Source organism: Ipomoea nil, unplaced genomic scaffold (assembly GCF_001879475.1).
Source record: "Ipomoea nil cultivar Tokyo-kokei standard unplaced genomic scaffold, Asagao_1.1 scaffold1043, whole genome shotgun sequence".
NCBI lineage: Eukaryota > Viridiplantae > Streptophyta > Magnoliopsida > Solanales > Convolvulaceae > Ipomoea > Ipomoea nil.
Window position 1 is genome coordinate 7,120,252 of NW_017617471.1, and position 21,202 is coordinate 7,141,453.

Genomic DNA, 21,202 nt, shown 5'->3' on the forward strand with positions numbered 1-21,202 from the left:
CTGAATACTATTAGCTGGTGTGCGCGAGAGATGGCAAGGTTCAGTGAGGTGAAGGTCGAACACGTGTATAGAGAGCAAAACAGGGCCGCCGACACCCTAGCCAATCTAGCCCTTACCCACCCGATCGGGCTACAAACTCACTCGGATATGCCTTTTGAAGTTAGTGAAGAAATTAGTGGTGACCAGATCGATGCCCTCTACCCGAGGGAATATCATGTGTAGATAGTTTCTGGGTAACTGATGCGGAACAAGAATTGAGAAAATAATAAAACAAAGGTCACATGCATGAAGTTCAAAGGGACATGGAGTTTGGTGGCTACTTTTATGGGAAATTTGAATTAACATTAAATATTATTAGTATTTCCAATTCTCTTTATTTTATAGTTCCAATGCATGTTTTTAATATTTGCAACTCTTCAGTTTTTCTTAATTGTCTATTTAAACAGACTTTTGTATTGAGAAGTTCAAGTTTGAATATAATTGAAAGTCTTTGAGTTAGAGTTATATTGTTTGTGTTTTTCCTGTTCTTTTGGTTTCCCTTGTCCTGCATCAGTTGGTATTCAGAGCCAAGTTCCTAGGCGACAACCGAGATAGTGGCGTAGCCCTCTCCACTTGTCACGACCCAAGATGGCACAAGGCGGTATCAACAACAAGGGTAATAACCCACATGTGGCTAGAAGTTGGCAACATCTCCAATACCATCGGCTACCAACTTTTAATGGCTATTTGGGCACAGAAGCGTTCTTGAATTGGTGTTCAGAAGTTGATAGCTACCTTAATATGTTAGAAGTTCCTGAAAATAAGCAAGCAAAATATATTGCTAGTATGCTGCGTGGAAGAGCTCTGTCATGGTGGGAGACTATTCAGAACTACAGAAAAAGACAAGGTAAATGCTCAGTGAAAACATGGAGAAAAATGAGAAAACTTTTGATGGAACAGTTTTTGCCTCAAGATTACCAAATGCATTTCTTTAAAAAATATTGTAATGTTAATAAATATGCAGAGGACATGTTATGGATGAGAGCATGTGAAATTCCAATAAGTCACAATTATCTTCAAGAAACTCCCAAGCCACAGACTGACGTCAAGGTTCAAGAACAACTAATAATGTCAATATCTCCATTATGGACACCAGGTAAAGCTTCTAATATGAACTTTCAAGCTGAAAATCAGTTTGACTGAAGTTATTCCAAATAAACTCTCCCTTCCCCCTACAAGAGCACTTGTTGAGGTTAACAGCCAACCTATGCATGAAAACAAAGCTGCTCACTTTCATCAATTTCAATCTCCTCCACTCACACAAGAGGCCGGGACTAAGAAATGTTTGAAGAGAAAAGAACCTGACTACTATTCAGATGAAGGTTGGGCTCAAAGATCCTTTGATCCTGAGGATGATAATTGATGGAATTAATTAAACCGGGGGTCCGACTTAACTAACCCGAATAAGAGTACGAACAATAAATAAATGATACGAATGATATAGTAAAGGCCGCGAGACCGTAGATTGTATTAAATGCCGTAGAATTGGCAATTACAATAGTATTTTAGGACAAAGTATGTAGGAAATGTAGATCGTAGATAGTGTGTCCCTTGTTAGGACAAGGAGGGGGGCTTTTATACAAGCCAAGCCCCCAACCGCCTCCCCCTAAAACGGGGGGTTAGTTGGATCTGGAGTTGACCGCGCCCGGTCTCGCGACCGGGCCGCGCTGCGGGGCCAGGCCGAGCTCATCATGGGCTGGGCCAGGCCGAGCTCATCATGGGCCCAGGCCGGGCCCATGTGGAGGTCGGCCCGGCCTCTTGGAGAGGCAGGCCAGGCCTCCCGGAGAGGCCGGCCCGTCCTCCTGGAGAGGCAGGCCCGGCCTCCAACGTGGCCCGTGCGGGGGCCACGTGGCGAGGCCCCGGCCGGGGCTGGTACGTGGCGCCGCCCCGGGACCCGTTCTTGCTTCGCGCCCTCTAGTCGATTCCCAATATATCCGTCAATAATATCAAGGAGAGTGGAGAGGATTGCAAAGATGAATTTGAGATTGCTAAGGAAGATGATGTGCATTTGAGTTGTGTGGTGAAAAGTTTAATGTACACTAACGAAGAAAAGAGACCCCTTCAACTTAAGAGCATTTTCAAAGCATTCTATCAAATTTATGAGGACACTAAGAAATTAGTGATCATAGATCTGACTGCTTATTAGAAACAACCTAACTTTATCCATCTGTTGCAAAAGTATTATGAAAATATAAGATCTGAAAATATAACAAGGGGTGTTATTGAAGCTCCGGATGAAGTTATGGCTAAATTTGATGCTACGGAAGTAAGGTATAAAGCCCGGGCTAACAAAAGGCAGCGTAAGAAAACTTGTAGAAATGGTGAGAAGATTATGGTCTTTATTCATAAGGATCCTGTGCTCACAAAGACATTTCACAAATTGAGTGCTAAGAGGTATGGCTATTTTAAGGTTCGGAAAAAAAAAAAATTGAAGGCACTCAATTACTCTTATGAGGTAACACTACATTTTGAGGACTCGGGGCGAGTCCTTCACAACCAAGAGAGAATGATGCGCAACAAGAATAGAGAAAATAATAAAACAAATGGTCACATGCATAAAGTTCAAGGGACATGGAGTTTGGTGGCTACTTTTATGGGAAATTTGAATTAACATTAAATATTATTAGTATTTCCAATTCTCTTTATTTTATAGTTCCAATGTATGTTTTTAATATTTGCAACTCTTCAGTTTTTCTTAATTGTCTATTTAAACAGACTTTTGTATTGAGAAGTTCAAGTTTGAATATAATTGAAAGTCTTTAGTTAGAGTTATATTGTTTGTGTTCTTCCTGTTCTTTTGGTTTCCCTTGTCCTACATCAGTAACCCCCTCCTTTTGATCAAAAAATATATATAGAAACTTCAGTTGATTTAAACCAATGGAAGTGAAGAATAATGGTTTCACAACACGCTAGAATCAAATGAATGATTAATTGATTATATTGTCATTTACATTAATGTTGACATATACATTTTCATATGAAGAAAACATTCAAATTTTGAAGTACTGAATATTTTTATAGATTGTCACAGTTGGATGTTTGGATTTGAACGTGTCTTATTGTAATCTCAAGGAGTGTTTAACTATAGTACGCGCGCACGGCCGGAAATTATGGAATTTGTGCATGACTGGAAATTATGGAATTTTCGACTATCTGAAAGTGATCTCAAATCAAGTCGAAAGTAAAAAGTGGTCTAAAATAGCAACAAAGGTTTTTTTGTATACCAAAAATGATCGGAACAAGACTTTCGACTTAATTTAATATCACTTTCAGATGATCAAAAGATCAAAAATTCTATAATTTTCAGCAGTGAATCCATCAATGTCATACACAATCATATAGATACATCACATATATAAAAAGTAATTTGGATAGTGAAAATTCAACGTGATTAAATAATACAAAAGGCATTAATTAAAAAGGAAGCACAATTCAGTGAATTCACTCGATCTGTATTTTTTAATTACATAAGATAGAAAAATATATAAAATAAATGCATAATTTAGACTTTTAATGCTGCTCCTTTTATAAGAGCATCCATTAGGGGATTTAGGAGTAATTTTTTAGGAGAAATGAGTGAGGCGAGAGGGAAGAAAGAGAGTATATGGGGTTATTGCACGAGGATGAAGTTTTTTTTTTTTTTTTTGGAATGTTACTGACTCTATTACAATGTAGTACGGTTGACTCTATTACAATGTAGTACGGTTCACAGTTACTTTGTTAACCTACTGAAGCACAAAAAGTCAATGACGCCTCCACTATGGGAGTACAACCTTGGTGCCATTAGACCACAAGGTCTTCGCAAGTCTTTTTGTCTTCTTGAGTGGGCCCCACAAAGAAAAAGAAAGAGTAGATTTGTTCGCGTGAAGTGCACATTTGCGCCTAGTCGGGCGTGTGCAGTGCATGTGCAGTGTATGTGTCCGATGGGCGCATTTAGAGACTTTTTTTTTTTTTTGCTGACATTTCGTTTTTTGTTTTTTTTTTTTTTTTTGGTTTTACCTCCCTCTCTCATTTTCTCTTTTCTAACCACATCTACAAAAATTCTTCAAGAATCAACACGTGGATTGCACGATTAAATAGTGTGTTACAACTAAATTATCTAGTGGATTGGTAAGAAAGGAACCCAAAATAAGCAAAGAAAAGAACACAAACAAATTAAATTAAAGCAAATAATAAATCAAAATGAGCTCCTATAATATAAGGTTGTCCAAAATGAGGGAATTTTAACTCGCCACAATTACATAACGTCATGAGTTGCTACAAACAATACAATAAGCTAATTAACACTAATGGCAATATTTGTAATAGCTAGCTAGGCTGCTTCTTCTCGGAGCTTCTTTTTTATCCAAGCAGGATTATCATCCATAATTCTGAAAAAAGCCTTACGTCGGGACTTGAGCAAGTTCCCAAGCCAAGAACACCTCTAGATTGCTATGGATGTACTCCAGTGCAGATTTCTAGAATTCTTGGGACTTCTTGAAGTCATCAATCCCAGCTTGTCGAGCAAAAAAGAGTTCGGCCTCCAAAGCTTTGATCTTCTCAGCCATCTCTTTAGTAGATTCATTCACAACCCCAATTCCAATCTCCTCAACCTCAGGTTTGGGCTCAATAAGATCATCATTAGCTGGTACGGGTACTAATTCTGGTGGTGCAGCTTCAGCTTCAGCTTCTTTATGCTCATATAGGATCTCAATTTTCTCCTTACTGGCATAGTAATTACAGGAGCGAGGAACACTGGCTATTTTCTTTGCATAGGTCAAGAGTTCATCCGTTTCTTCGGGCATGGGGAAATATATAACCCGGGTGGCCCAGACATTAACGAAACATATTTGAGATGCTGGGAGCCGGACTTTGAAAAACCTTTCTTTCCAACCGCTGTGGGAGGAGGGAAGGTCCGTCACAAATTTAAGACCGCGACGGGAGGAGATGGTGACAAAGCTCTGGTTTTCAGCCAGTGCGCCAGATTCAACATTGAACAAGTAATGGAAGAGGGACTGAGACAGAGGAATATCGCATTCCTTACAGACGTTCAGAAAAACGACTAGGAATTTGTACCCATTGGGTGCTAATTGAGCCGGTATGATTTTATGGGTGTTCATAAATTCTGAGATGAACGGGTGTAGAGGAAAGCGGAGGCCGCACTTGATCGAGTTGTAGTGCACGCCTACTTCTAAGGAATTGGCATCCGCAGTGCAATGATCGACGATCGAGATTTCAGGATTCGCGTTGATAATCTCAACGTTTGGCCCTAAAAGTTCTTTGGCTTTGGAAAGGTATAAAAGCAAAATTTTGGGCTTTATAGTTTGAGCCACATTTGGGTCTAGGCTATAGTAGCTTGGTTTTGGTGAAGGGAAGGCCGGGCCACGCTTATGTTTGGCGGCTTTGAATTTACAATTATGTGGATGGAGAGGGAAGCCAGAGTATGTTGCCAAAAAAAAAAAAAAAAAAAACAATGTTTTGTGTGTGCATTTAGCACATTTCTTGCACCCAGTTGGCACATGCACTGCACACTCCCGCGTGTAGATAGCAGTTTTAAAAAATTTTGCATTTTTCTTTTCTTTTTTTTCCTCCCTTTACTCCCGCCTTCTCTATATTCTATTTGGCATTTAAAATCTATGTATAAAAACCCAACAGATGGGTTTGCTCTAAAGATCTTTGGCTATGGAAAGATATAAAGGTGAAATTTTGGGCTTTATAGTTTGAGCCACATTAAGATTTTGGCGAAGGGAAGGGAAAGCAGGACCACGTTTGCGTTTGGCTTTGTATTGAGAAACAGATGGGGTGGAGGAGGAAACATGTGACACTTACTTGCTACGGAGTATGAATTAGTCAAAAATTGAGGGCCTAGACGAGTCAATCAATTAATAACCATTTTAATACAAGTATGTGAGGGTAGGAAAGAAATATTTCTTGAATTTGCCATTACTTAACATCTAACTGTTGAAGTAACGGTTTAATTTTTTCAAATAAGTGTGCCAAATGCACACAAACATTCAAAAATATATATATATATATATATATATATATATATATATATATATATATATATATATATTCAATAATGAAAGAGAGACTAAGAGTGTGAAATATCACATTTCTTACAAACATTCAAAAAAAATTATCAAAAATTTGTACTAATTATTAGATGCTAATAGGGCATGTATAATTTTATGGGCATTCAAAAATCAGAGATGAAAGGGTGCAGAGGAAAGTGAAGGTCGTACTTGATCGAGTCGAATTCCACACCTACATCTAAGGAATGATCCATGATAGAGTTTTCAGGATTCATTGTAATAATCTCAACGTTTGGTCCTAAAACCATCTCCAACTGTTTTCTTTCTTTTAATTTGGAATTTTTACAATGTGCAGGGGAGAGAAGACAAGAGAGGGAAGGAAGAGTATGTTGCAGAAAAATGATTGTTATTTTTTTGGACCCACAAGAAAAAAAAAAAAAGTAATGCTTTGTGTGTGCGTTTAGCACACCTCTCTCACCCAGTTGGCACGCACCAACTTGACGCTTGGAGAGCACTTTTTAAAATTTTTGTATTTTTCTTGTGTTTTTTCTTCCCTTTACTCCTGCCTTCTCTATATCCTATTTGGCATTTAAATCTCTCTACAAAAACCCAACGGATGGGTTTGCTCTAAAAAAAAAAAAATCTTTGGCTATGGAAAGATATAAAGGGGAAATTTTGGACTTTATGGCCGGTTTGAACCACATTAAGGTTTTGGCAAAGGGGAATCTAAGCAGGACCAAGTTTGTGTTTGACTTTGTATTGGGAAACAGATGAGTGTGGAGGAGGAAACATCGTGAGAGGGTATATTTAAGAGCCTAGATGAGGCGATTAATAGTCATTTTTATACATGTGAGGGAAGGGAACAAATATTTTCTGAATTTGTCATTACTTAACATCTAACTGTTAAAGTAATGGTCTAATTTTTTCAAATAATTGTGCCCCAATCGTCTACCTTTTCAAATAAGTGTGCACGCTCACCAAAAGTGCATACGTTAACGTAGATCCTAATTTGTTTAGAAATAGGAGATCCTTAAGATGTTGTGTCTTTATGGTTTCAAATACATTTCTATATGATCCTCGGTAAGTTTAATGTGAATAAATGAATAGTTTACTTGAATAAGAAAATATTATTCATTTGTTAGTATCTGACCATACATATTTTTTCATCCTAATGAAGCTATTAAGGTTCAAACTTCTTCATGAGAACAATCTTGAATTCTTTCTATATATATATATATATATATATATATATATATATATATATATATATATATACCATCATCATACATTTCATCTCTGAAAATGACCTGAATTAACATAATAATCATCTACAATCAACCACTAAACAATATGAAAGAAAAAAAAAAGTCTTATTTAAATCATCTAAAGATAGATGAAATCCTGGTGATGATATGCTAGTTTCTTGGTGCGAGAAGAACGCCTTAGTAGTCCTCCTTCGTCTTGCCTTCCGTCTTCCCCTGATTGAGTTTGTTGAATGTTTTCCGGTACTTGCGGCGGCTGTTCCGTTAATTGCGGTGGCGGCTCTGTTGGGATAACTGCAGCAGAGCTCTCATGGTTGTCCATGGCCGACACAAATCTCTTCCTCCATTGTTGTTTCACGGCTTCCGAGATCAATGTATCACCGACCATAGGATTCCAAGCATCCCCTTTAGCACTAGCGAGAGCCCAATTCACTTTCGATGGAGGCCTCTCAAACCACTCTTCTATTATCTGCAAAATAACGTATATCTTGTATTCCATCAATACAGGTTTTATATAGTCATAACTTTACAGACAAACTCTAGTCGTTCAGGTTAACCAAACTACTTAGTTCAGGTTAACCAAACTACTTAATAAGTCTTTTCAATTTGCATCAGTTCAAAATAACCTTATAGTCATAAGGTTACTGACAAGACAAACTCTGGTCATTCAATCAACCAAACTACTTAATAAGCCTAATCAATTTGCATCAGTTCAAAATAACCTTATAGTCATAAGGTTTCTGACGAACTCTAGTCATTCAGGTCAACCAAACTACTTAATAAGTCTAGTCAATTTGCATCGGTTCAAAATAACCTCGGGAGGATTGGATGCAATGAGTTGAGGGGATTTTTGTTGTCTGCGAGTAACTGTTTCTCCATTGAGGTGTCTCTCCACTTCTCTCAATGATCTGAACCTTTTTCCGGTCTCCGGCTCTAAGTAATACTGCATCAATTAACATTTACTCATTACATAATTGAAACTAACTGTAAAATTATAGTCCCAATTTTTCAGGTATATATGGAATTGAAGATGGAGATGAGAAGAAGAAATTGAAGAATGATAGAGAAAATATATATAATGAATGTTAACCCTGTCAAATTTGGAGCCATAGGAGCGAGGGATTTCTTCAACACCCCAACCCTCCGGCAGACTGAACAGTGGGCGTGATGAGTTTGATGATGTGAAAGAGGAAGAGTTGGATTTCTCCATGCCCACCAATTCTCAAATGACGTGACAGAGTTGGAGTACAAAACCATAACAAATTAACATAACTGCTTTTGAATTCTTGGGATTAATGCTATCCCATATTTCCATTCACCTTACAACTTGTACCAAATTAATTTCTTTTTTTTTTTCAATTTTTGTTTATTTTTTCTTTTTTGTTATACACAAATAAAGTTAATATATATATATATATATATATATATATATATATATATATATATATATATATATATATAGAGAGAGAGAGAGGAGGAGGAGGAGGATTCCTATGAGAACACCTAAAAGATCAAATCTTGTGCATCAATCTAATAAATTTTAATGGTCTAGATCAATCGCGTTGGCATACATTTAATTGCATTCGCACACACTTAATCTAGATCAATCTAGACTATTAAATTTATTAGATTGATGCACAATATTTGATCTCATAATATTAGACCAATCTAGATCAATAGTATTTGCACACACTTAATCACGTTCGCACACACTTAATCTAGACCATTAAAATTAATTAGATTGATACACAAGATTTGATCTCACAATCTATTTTATGATCCTAAATCTATATATATATATATATATATATATATATATATATATATATATATATATATATATATATATATAATTAAAAAGTTGTCCTTTGGCTGAAACATAAACTTAATTTAATGAACTCGAAAAACAACATTAACCAAGTATAATTGCAAATTTGCCCAATAAAAAATATATTAGTAAATAACAATTTATACTTCAATGTTTAAGGATGTTTTATAATACCATTATAATTGTTATTAATATGGTGAATGGCCATTTTTTATTGAACACTAAATAATAACAAGAAAAAAAAAATTATTAAGGACTTAAGGTTGATACCATATTAGAACTATGGCAGTATATATAGCGTTGCTTATGCACGGTTCATAGTAATACTCAATTCTCATGGACACCAAGAGCACATATCAAAAGGAATTGAAGAAGAAAAATTCATACAAAAATTTAATTTAGCAAAAAGAAGAGAAAAGTTGAAATTTGAAAAGTTACGTTGAAAGCGTGAAAAGTTGAAAGTTGGAGAGGCAATAATAACGAGTTTGATGGTGTAAGAAACGAAGAGTACAGTTTTTCTGTGACCATTATATAGATGTAGAGTGATAAACAGTTTGACTAAATTAAAAATACAAAATATAACGTACTACTTTTAAATTGTTGATTGTGGGCCATGACGACTAAACTAAGAAAAAATTTAGGGAAAATTGTAATTTATGTCCTTCTATAATATGTCAATTATCAATGTCACCTCTGAATTATTAGTGGTGTAAATGTTGTCCCTCAATTTTCAAAACGGTACATATATTGTCCCTCCCGTATCATATGGGAGGTTAATATATGTACCATTCTGAAAATTGAGGGGCAACATTTACACTACGGGAGGGCACTATATGTACCGTTTTAAAAATTGAGGGGCAACATACACTACTAATAATTCATGGGTGATATTGATAATTGGCATATTATGAAGGAGCATAAATTACAATTTTCTCAAAAAATTTAACTTTGACCCAAATTAAGTAAATCTAAACAAACCTAGTACATACTGTCCGGTTAACACATTCAACTTTGGAACCAACCAAGTTAAACCTAAAGTTAAGGTAAGTTAGCAACTTATCAAAGATATTTCCGTTGCCGGGAATCGAACCCGCGTCCCCTGGGTGAAAGCCAGATATCTTAACCGCTGGACGACAACGGAATGACGATCTACTGCCTAAATAGTATTATCTAAGAAAATAATCTTTGCTTAAATAATTTATGTTAGTTAATTACCAACACATGGATGAAAACATGTTACGCAATAAATCTTTCATTCAATTCGTAGATTTAATATTAACAAACTAACATATAACTAATGTTTAAACAATTTTATTTAATTTCTAATTAAATATCTACCATAATTTTATCTTATTAAAATGTGGCAATGTCAATCGCTAAAGAATATAAAGAATTATTGCACTTATTAAATATTATCACAAATTATATTGTCGACTAGGCCGGGTCTACCTTGCATGGTTGATCATGATTCAAAACAACGTTATTGGTAGGGAATATCCCGACCGACATAGCTTCACCACGACCGAGGAGTCTTTGTCTCTTTCTTCTTGTCTTTGCAGGTAACAGGTCGGGCTCCACGAGAAGAACCCGGTCGTAGACCGACCGGAGTTGCCCGAGCGACGGTGTCGACCACCGAGCGGTGGCCCTTGGACGAAAGAGCTGACGAAGGACACGTGGCGGCTCTTTACATCGACAGGCAGGGCACCCGGGAGGATGACACGTGGTGGTTACGTGGAGGACATGCCGAACGGCTGGAATCCTGTCCCCGGCCTAGCGGCTATAAATACCCACAGTAGCTACAATGTAGAGGACTTTTGGACGATCGATAGGTTGTTGTTAGAGAATCCCGACCGCAGTCAGTCGGTACTCAGAGCAGCCAAGTAGATTGTACTTAGGGCCTTTACCGGGATCAATAAAGGTTTTACTTGCTTTAATTGGTCTCGTGTTATTTTATATTGCTTACCTAGAATTAGCAGTATCATTTTGGCGCCGTCTGTGGGGAACCGTGCAAGAAACCAACGTCTTGACGAGCACCCGATCACCATATCGACATGTATCCGTGGGCACATAACAACTTCGCCGACGACCAGGCGGATGCGGCGAGCTCCTCCGACCACTATGCTACCCAACAGCAGGGTCAGACGATGGACCTCAACCTCAACCTTTCACCACCGCATCCATCGAATACATACCCGGCCGCCCAGCAGCCGGTGAGTTACATACAACCGGGATACCCACCACCCGGTCTGCCATACCAGCAGCCGCCGATGATGTATCCCGCCCAGTATCCATACCCGGTCCCACCTCCACCGTATGGGTACTGGCCAGGCCAACCGATGTGCTACACTTCCCCGGTTGGTTATCCACCATATACGCCTGCCTATACAGCTCCAGCCGCCGCCCCTCCAGTACAACCGACCGCACAAGTAGAGCCGCAGCGTCAGTCCACTTCCCGGGCTCGACGCTCGGCTCATTCGCGGTTGGGGTCGGGGGGTGCTGATGCGATGGAGGCACCAGCTCAGGCCGTTCAAGCGGATGACCCTGAAGAGGTTGCCCGAGCGGTAGCTTTCGATCGTCTCCGACCAGAGATGCGCCAGCGTCTGGGGCTCCAAGACCCGAATCGCGGGCAAGAGGACGTACAAATGCAGGAGGCTAGCCATGAGGCTTCATCCGGGTATAGCGGGTCGAGATCTCACCGACGGCGACGCGCTCGGGATACAGCCCAAGCCGTTCAAGCCGCCGAGCTCAACGAAACCCGAGGATTGCTCTACAACCTCCAGGCTGAAGTTGCGCAGCTCAGGAGTGCGTATCCCACAGCACCCCCGGCCGACCGATCGACCCTACACCAGACGCCTTTCACAGCAGCGGTAATGGCTCAGCCTTACCCGCTCGACTTAAAGGTCTCGGGAGAGAAGAGTTATGACGGTCGGACAGACCCGGAGGCTCACGTGAATGACTTCTTCAGCAATATGATGCTGAAGGGCGTTTCAGACGCCGTGATGTGCAGGGCCTTCTACTCAACGCTTACCGGTCGGGCGGCAGAATGGTTCCGAACCCTGCAGCCGGGGTCAATCGACAAATTTGAGACCCTGGCGATCAAGTTTGTACGGAAGTTCATTACTTCCAAAGTGGTGAGGAAGTCCTACATGTACCTCGAAAAGGCCAAGAAGCTCGAAGGGGAAAGCCTGACCGACTTCCTTATCAAGTGGAAGGCGGCGGTCGGGGAGGTCGAGCCCATGGATGATGCGACCGCCACTCACATGCTTCACATCTCCCTCCGGGCGGGGTATCTGTACCAGGATTTTATCCTCCACCCCCCGACCACATATGAGGAGGCCCTCCGAAGGGTCACTGATTACGCCAACGCAGGTGAGGCGAATGCCGTTAAGCGCTTGCAGGAGGTCGGCTCTTCGTCTCGTAAACCGGCCGGCCGGGCGGAACATCGATCGGGAGATGACAATCCCCGACCCCGCACCAGGCATGGCGAGTTTACGGCCTTGAACCGATCCGCAGCGGAGGCCATGCAATATGCCCAGTCCTGCAATCTCATCAAACTTCCCCATCCCGATCGAGATGGCCCTGACAAGAGTAAGCATTGTGCTTACCATCGATGCGCCGGGCATGACACCGAGGAGTGTACCCACTTGCGCCAATTATTGGAAGATTTGCTCAATTTGGAAAAATTGGACAAGTGTGTGGGGAAGAGAGAGGAAAACAAGAGGAATACCGATCAGAGGGATCACAGACGATCTCATCACCGCTCTGATCGGTCGGGCCAGGACCGAAGAGACGATCGAAGGGACGATCGTCATGATGACCGACGGGACCCTGACCCTCCGTCCGGTAGCCGCCCATCCGGAAAACCTACCATCCACGTCATTTTTGGTGGGCTGGAAGATGCTTCCCGACCGAGGACGAATTGCCCGGTCGCAGTAGTGGATTCCCGAGAGACCGGGAAGAGGCAGAAGATGGAGCCCATAACCTTCACCCTCGAGGACCAACCTACCAGCGGTGATCACGGCATGGAGGCGCTCGTGGTCACAATTGACGTTAAGGGGACGGACGTCCAAAGGGTTATGGTTGACACGGGCAGCAGTGTGAACGTCCTATACTTGGACGTGTTTGAGAAGCTTGGCCTTGACAGGAAGGAGCTGACTCCGGTCGGTGTACCACTATCAGGATTCACCGGGGCTCCTGTTTACCCCGAGGGAAAAATAACGCTCCCGGTTGAGATCGGCACGCCTCCAAAGTCGATCCAAACGGAGCTGGAATTCGTTGTGGTCAACCTCCATTGCGTCCACAACATTATCTTGGGCCGACCCGCCATTATGAAGATCGGTGGGATAATTTCTATGCCTCACCTATGCATGAAATTCCCCACCCCCAACGGGGTCGGCGTGGTCCGTGGCGATGTCCAATCCGCCCGGAAGTGTTACACCCGAGCGGTCAACAGACGTGACTCCGGTCCATCTTCCCGGGTGAATACCATAGCCAAGGAAGAGGCTAAGGAACGGAAGGAGCAGCCTGAGCCTTCCGAAGAGATAGAGGAAATCCCCCTGTCCGAGGACCGCCCGGACAGAAAGATAAAGATTGGACAAGCCCTCACTCACGAGCTCCGAGCGGAAGTTCTGGCCGTGCTCCGGGAGTACGCCGATATTTTTGCATGGGGGCCTGAAGACATGCCCGGGATCGATCGGTCGGTCATTTGTCACAAATTGGCCGTCGATCCCGCAGTTAAGCCGGTCGTGCAAAAGACACGACACCTCTCCTCCGATCGCCGCGAGTTTGTAAGAGAAGAAGTCAAAAAGATGGCGGCGATCGAGCACATCCGTCCGGTGGTCTATCCTGAGTGGGTGGCAAATATTGTTCTTGTACCTAAGCCCCCAGCATGGAGGATGTGCATCGACTTTACGGACCTCAACAAAGCCTGTCCGCTCGACCCGTATCCTCTACCGAGCATTCATCAGATGGTCGACGAGACGGCGGGGGCCGAGTTAATGAGCTTCATGGATGCCTTTAAGGGATACCATCAGATCATGATGCACCATGAAGACGAGAGCAAGACAGCCTTCGTAACCCCGGATGGGCTGTATTGTTACCGAGTGATGCCGTTCGGCCTCCGAAACGCAGGAGCGACCTACCAAAGGATGGTCAACATGCTCTTTGCTGATTTGCTGGGCCGAACGATGGAAGCTTACATCGACGATATGTTGGTCAAGAGTCGGGACCGATCCGACCACACTCGGGACCTTCGGGAGTGCTTCCAGATCATGAGGAAGTACCAGTTGCGGCTGAACCCGACCAAGTGTACATTCGCGGTTCAGACCGGCAAGTTCCTCGGCTATATGATGACCAAGAGAGGAATCGAGCCCAACCCGGCCAAAGTAAAAGCGATTCTGGACATGCAGCCACCTTCCACCGTTCGGGAGGTCCAGCAATTGACCGGTCGGTTGGCAGCCCTCAGCCGGTTCCTCTCCAAGCTAGCCGAGCGCGCTTTACCTTTCTTCAAGGTATTGCGGAAGGTTAATGGATTCGTCTGGGACGAAGAATGCCGAGCGGCTTTTGACGAGCTGAAGGAGTATCTCATGTCACCGATCGTGCTCTCAAAGCCCGAGCTCGGAGAAGAGCTAGACGTGTACCTCGCCGTGTCCGATCGTGCAGTAAGCGCAGTGTTGTGCCGAACCGATCCGGAAGGGGTCCAGCGACCGGTGTACTATGTAAGCCACGCGCTACATGGTCCCGAGCTCCGGTATTCCCGGCTAGAGAAGGTCGTCTATGCCCTATACATTGCTGCGAAGAAATTGGCCCCCTATTTCCAAGGTCGAGCAATTCGCGTGTTGACCGATCAGCCGATCGGGCCAGTCCTCCGAACTGCTTCATCATCAGGCCGCCTAGTCAAATGGGCGTTAATGTTGACCCAGTACGCGATCGAATACCGACCAAGACCGGCTATTAAAGGTCAAGCTCTTGCGGATTTCTTGGTTGAGTGCACCGCCCGGGATACCCGGCCTCCTGAGGTTGCGGATCCCGAGGCTGAGTGGTGGTCGCTGGCTACAGATGGGTCGAGTAGCAAAAAAGGGGCAGGAGGAGGAGTAGTAGTCACGAGCCCAGAAGGATTCAAAGTCTATTTTGCTCTCATGTATCAGTTCCACCCGACCAACAACGAGGCCGAGTACGAAGCATTCGTTAACGGCTTGCAGTGCGCTCGGGACTTGGGGGCTGAATACATTCGAGCTCAGACAGATTCCGCGCTCGTGGTCGGACAAGTCCTTGGGGACTACGAAGTCAATGGTGAGCGTTTGCAGTTGTATCGAGACCTTGCCATGGAAAGGCTCGCTCAGTTCCGGGGGTATACCGTTCGACATATACCCCAGTTGGATAACGCCGATGCGGATATCTTGTCTAAACTGGCCCAAGACGCCCCGGAGCACATTTCGAAGATAGCTCGGATCTTGGTGATCCCAAGACACAGTATTCACCGTCTACCGGTCAATCCCATCCAACCGGTAGATGACAATTGGATCACCGATCTGAAGGAGTATCTCGAGCACGATCGCCTCCCCGACGACCCACAGCGTGCTCGAAAGGCCAAGCTAAGAGCCCCCAGGTTCCAAGTCTTGGACGGTCGTCTGTATAGGCGATCGTATGGAGGCCCCCTCATGCGTTGCTTGACCGCATTTGAGGCTGAGTTGGTCATGAAGGAGCTACACTCGGGAATTTGCTCTTCACATCAAGGAGGTCGATCCCTGGCCCGTCGTATCATGTTGATCGGGTACTATTGGCCGTCCCTCCAGCTAGACTGTGAAAAGTTAGCTCGGGAATGTAAGACGTGCCAACTGTACGCCCGGATGCCTGGACGACCGGCAACGTTCTACCAGCCAGTCACGACCGCAATTCCTTTCGCAAGGTGGGGGGTAGACATCTTGGGCCCCTTTCCTCAGCTCTCCGGTCGGAGAAAGTTCGTGATCGTCGCCATAGATTACTTCTCCAAGTGGATAGAAGCCGAGCCTTTAGCCATGATCACATCTCAGCAATGTGCTCGCTTCCTTTGGCGCAATGTCATTTCCCGTTTTGGCGTGCCCGTGCATCTCATTAGCGACAACGGTCGCCAGTTTGTGAGCCAATACTTCCAGAATTTCTTGGCCACGATCGGGACGACTCACGTCCGGTCGTCGGTCGCTTACCCACAGGGAAATGGACAAGTGGAGAATGCTAACCGGACGATATTGGAAGGTCTGAAAAAGAAGTTACGCTCGGCCGGTCGTAGTTGGGCCGATGAGTTGCCATATGTTTTGTGGACTTATCGGACGACCCCGAGGGAAGCTACTTTGGAGACCCCGTTCGCCCTGGTTTACGGAGCCGAGGCCCGACTTCCGATCGAGGCCTGGATTCCGACCGATCGAGAGAGAACCTATAATGCGGAAGAGAACGAACACGCGATGGCCGTGGATCTTGATGGGATCGAAGAAAAACGAGAGCTAGCCGCTCGACGCATGGCCGAGTATCAGAAGCGCGTCAAGAGTTCTAAAGATGTTCGGGTCAACCCTCGTTATTTTCAAGTAGGAGACTACGTTCTACGACGAAGGGAGGCCAGCCAACCTCTAGAGGGCGGAAAGCTAGCTCAGAACTGGGAAGGGCCGTACATCATCAACGCTGTCATACGGCCGGGTACATACCGACTAGAGACAACGACTGGTCGGCTAATCGAGGGGACTTGGAATTCCGAGCACCTCGTTCTCTTTAGGCATTAGCCTATTTTTTGTATTTTTAGACGAAGTGGGGGCTTGACCTGCGAGTTAATCCCGGTCGTCATTTCTATGTAAATTTATGGTTGTAAAATTAATTCAACCGCCTGCGAGCGGGAAAGTTTAATGTATATACGATCGATGATTGCTCGACCGTTTGTATGCGGCGGCCCGATCGGTTATTTTCTTTCACCTTCGTTACATACAGATCAGATCGACATTCATCAACCGGGCGAAATCTATCGACCGGTCAAAACGCGCTCCACATTGGCGGACACCCAAGTCATGCCACTGATCGGGGAAGCCAGGAGCTCTCAGCATTTTCCCCCGATCTGTCCAACTTCTGTCCACTATTGCACCCACTCGTGCCTCGAGCGCACAATAGTGTGGGGGCTGGGATAAGGAAGTATTCGCAGGCCCGTCGCTCGGTTACATTCGACAAAAGGACCGGAGATCGGGTACACCCGATCGGTTGGTCAGATTTGACGTCGAAATATCGAACGCACGACCAGGCCATAAGGTCGTAAGGTCGGGCGTTAAGCGGATCGAATATTGCGAGACCGGGTTTAAAGGCCAGGGGGTCGAGTGATTGAGATCAGTGTGTGCAAGGTCGGGCCGCAAGGCCGCGAGGTCGAGAATTAAGGGTCAACACTTACGCGGTTAAAGATAAAAGTACGAAAAGAAAGAACGAGCGACGCAAGATAGAACCAAAAAATAAATTTCATTAATTGACAAAAGTTGCCCGGTACAATTCGGGACCGGGCTCCCGATCAATGGGCCTTTACAAAAAAAGAAGAAAGGAGCCTATTCTACTTCTTCGTCTCCCGAGCTCCGGCGGCCGGTTCTTTTCCGCTCGGTGTGGCCGCCGTTGACGCTCCAGGCTCGGCCGCCTTGGCTTTTGGGGCGAAGGGAGAGGGACCGGGATCGGCTAGGTCTGGGGGCAAGACTGAGAGGACCAGTTGAAGGTCTTCCCCGTCTAGGGCCTGCTCCAACCGGGAACGGACTCGTTCGAGCATCTTCCGTTTCCCGGCCGTAAAGCCCCAGCGGCCGAATGAGACGATCAGCTCTCCCCGATCTCTGTTCCCCGGGCTGCTGTAAGGAAGGCCGACCCCGAGTCCTTGTCCTTGAAGGCCGCCCGCGCCAGCTCGCTCGGATTCTCGAGCTGGGCCTTCAGCTCCTTGGCCTCTCCAATCGCCCGACTGGCGACCTTCTCGGCGAGGACCCGCTCCTCGTCACCCTTCTTCAGGGCCTTCTGCGTCTTCTCCAGCTCGGCCTGGAGCTCCTTGATCTCCTTCAGACGACGAGCGGCCGTCTTCTTATGATGATCAGCTTCCTCGGCCAGCATAGCTTGACCTTGAAGAAGCTGGGTCGCCCGGGAGATCTGCAGTACAAAAGGATATCCAGGGTTAGCCCGGTCAAAGATACTTGGACAAAGAAAGGTTATAAGTTGGGAAACTCACCTCGGCCAGGTCGTGGCCGATCCGTTCAGCCACCTGGGTCGGGGTCATCTTCCCCAGATCCACTCGGGCAGGCGCGGCGTTGCCGATCCGTGCCAGCACGGACGTAGACTCCCTCTCTCGCCCGACCGAAGGGCTCGGGCTGTGCTGCTCACGGCGCCGCTTCAGGCTGCCCACCTCGGTCGCGCCATGGTCGGCGACCTTCTCCTTGCCCCGGGCGACCTCCACCCGGGTGACCAAGACGTCGGGCTGCTCGACGATGAAGCCCTCGCCCGTCGACACGGTCGAGACACTTAGGGGTCGGGCAGTGGGAATCTCCTTTTCCCCGGCTGCCTTGGTCTTGGCCTTCTTCTTCCCGCCGAGGGAGATCTTCGTGGGCGGGGGAAGGGCGGTGTCTTCATCGCCGAATTCTGCCATGCCTGCAATAGAAGAGCAAAGTTAGTTTGATCAAAAAAAATGAAGCTAGGTCGGGAAGAACGGCTCGAGATGAACCTTTCTTCTTTCGTTTCGACGGCTTCGCGACCGTCACGCCCATCGGCACGGGCAGATACTTCTCCGGCAGCTCGTACGTGGGGGGCGGGAGCTTGGCGACTGCGAGACTTTCAGCCGTCCGGAAGATTGTGTATTCGTGCACCTCGCTCGAAATCCGGCTGACCGTGTCCCTCAGCGCTTGCGTCTCGACCGGCACCACTTGCTTTCTGAAGTGGCTGCTCCAAGCACGGTCGACCGGGAGGATCCAGGGGTCGTATTTGATGGAGAAAATTCTGTTCTTCCACCCCTTGTTGTTCCCGGGCAGGCCTTTGATGGAGCACATATCTGCTCGGGACTGCAGCATCAGGAACCCACCCCCGTAGCGGCCCGGGAGAACCTTGATCTGGTAGATGAAGTTGAACAACTCCATCGTGCACTCGGCCTCGTGCCGAGCACATATCTGCGGGAAGCAGGCGAGGATCCGATGTGCGTTCGGGCAGATCTGGGCCGGGGCGACCCGGTAATAAGCCAAGAAGGCGTTCAGGAGGGGGGCGAAGGGAATAGCGATCGGGGCCATCAGGGAGTCGTAGTGCATCCCGATCCACTTGCCCCGATGCCTGTCAATCACGTTTCCCAGCTGCCGGCTCGTGTCGAATTCTACCCGACCCCGGAGTATTTCAGCAATCCGAGCCGCTTCGCCTTTGGTCAGCAGGCTCATCTCTTGCTCGACACTCTCGCTGTTCAAGAATTCGAGCTCGACGGCTGGTGTGGCCGGCCCGGCCGGGTCTTCTTCGGTCTGCTCGGGGGTATTTTCTCGGTCGCCCCCTCGAGGAGCAGCTTCCGGGTGGTCCCCAACCACCCGGGTGGGCGTTTCCCTAACGCCCTCGGTCGGAGAACCCCGCCCGCTTGGCGTGGTTCTCTCTTCCTCTTCTTCGCTGGAGCTCCCCGACCCGCTGGAGCTAGAGCTCGACGTCCCGGAGGAGCTTGAGGTGCTGTTATGCTCGACAGCTCGATCGGGGGCTGGCGTTGCTTGGGGGCTGGCTTCGGGAGTGTAGGACATAATGTCCACTTCCTCGTCGCTGATACGCTCGACCTCCTCATCGTAGTCCGCGATCGAGGCGTTTTGACTATCCGAGTCCGTCATATTTCGATCTACCTAACGGTCGGTCGGGGTTAGTAAAGGACTTGAGTCGTCCGGGACAGTTAGTTGACCTAGCAGTTCTACCTATAGTTGAAAGCGTGAAATAAAGAGAAGGATGGAGAGCTTACCGGACGAAGGAACTTTGCGAGAGAAAGCTTGAAGTTTGTTGTTCGATTGCCTTGCTGAGATGTTCTGCTCGGGATTCTTAGAGGATACCGACTGAAGCCAAAGAGTGAGGAAAGTTCAAATGAGGGCCTCAAGGGCCTATTTATAGGAGGGCATTTAGGCGGGAAATGGGCCAACTTGCCTGACACGACCCGCGCTGAATCCGAGGCGACGGATGGGATCGCCGAGGCCGGCAGAGGCCGACACGTGGCGTAGGAGAGAATGACAGCTGGCCGGTCGGTCTAATGCCTGACGGTTGGGCTTCTTCATCCCGTCCCGTTTTTTCCCGACTGATCAAAAAGGCCCGGGCTGGGGGGCTCTTGGTAGGGAATATCCCGACCGACATAACTTCACCACGACCGAGGAGTCTTTGTCTCTTTCTTCTTGTCTTTGCAGGTAACAGGTCGGGCTCCACGAGAAGAACCCGGTCGTAGACCGACCGGAGTTGCCCGAGCGACGGTGTCGACCACCGAGCGGTGGCCCTTGGACGAAAGAGCTGACGAAGGACACGTGGCGGCTCTTTACATCGACAGGCAGGGCACCCGGGAGGATGACACGTGGTGGTTACGTGGAGGACATGCCGAACGGCTGAAATCCTGTCCCCGGCCTAGCGGCTATAAATACCCACAGTAGCTACAATGTAGAGGACTTTTGGACAATCGATAGGTTGTTGTTAGAGAATCCCGACCGCAGTCAGTCGGTACTCAGAGCAGCCAAGTAGATTGTACTTAGGGCCTTTACCGGGATCAATAAAGGTTTTACTTGCTTTAATTGATCTCGTGTTATTTTATATTGCTTACCTAGAATTAGCAGTATCAGTTATTTTATATTATATAAACGTCAATTTGTGCATCATGTTTAATAACATTCTTCTACTATGTTCACAATATTTGTCATATATGTTCAAGAAACTGAATTATTTTCTTTTGAACAAAGATATATTCCGTTTGTCATATATGTTCAAGAAACTGAATTATTTTCTTTTGAACAAAGATATATTCCGTTGCCGGGAATCAAACCCAGGTCTCCTGGGTGAAAGCCAGATATCCTAACCGCTGGACGACAACGGAATCGCCATTT

General features: G+C 45.8%; 1 protein-coding gene and 2 non-coding genes across 3 annotated transcripts; all 3 read right to left on the bottom strand.

The window, feature by feature from the left end:
• Nucleotides 1–7,431: 7,431 nt before the first annotated feature.
• Nucleotides 7,432–8,525, bottom strand: LOC109181211 (methyl-CpG-binding domain-containing protein 7-like). The gene is made up of 3 exons (XM_019330962.1): nt 8,406–8,525; nt 8,130–8,258; nt 7,432–7,784 (listed from the first exon to the last, which is right to left on the bottom strand). Exons 1-3 carry the CDS (start codon nt 8,523–8,525, stop codon nt 7,437–7,439), a joined length of 597 nt encoding a protein of 198 aa, XP_019186507.1. The 3' UTR covers nt 7,432–7,436.
• A 1,687-nt stretch (nt 8,526–10,212) lies between these two features.
• On the bottom strand, nt 10,213–10,284 carry TRNAE-UUC. The gene has a single exon. It is a non-coding gene; the product is annotated as a tRNA-Glu (tRNA).
• Nucleotides 10,285–21,120: 10,836 nt separating this feature from the next.
• Nucleotides 21,121–21,192, bottom strand: TRNAE-UUC. Its single transcript has one exon. It is a non-coding gene; the product is annotated as a tRNA-Glu (tRNA).
• Between the last annotated feature and the right edge of the window lie 10 nt (nt 21,193–21,202).

Excerpts from the sequence above, each read along its gene's own strand:
- LOC109181211 (XM_019330962.1), bottom strand. The coding sequence starts at position 8,525 with ATGGAGAAATCCAACTCTTCCTCTTTCACATCATCAAACTCATCACGC. Across the intron at positions 8,259-8,405 it reads ATGGCTCCAAATTTGACAGG|TATTACTTAGAGCCGGAGAC; the intron begins GTTAACATTCAT and ends TAATTGATGCAG. Across the intron at positions 7,785-8,129 it reads TTGCATCCAATCCTCCCGAG|ATAATAGAAGAGTGGTTTGA; the intron begins GTTATTTTGAAC and ends GTTATTTTGCAG.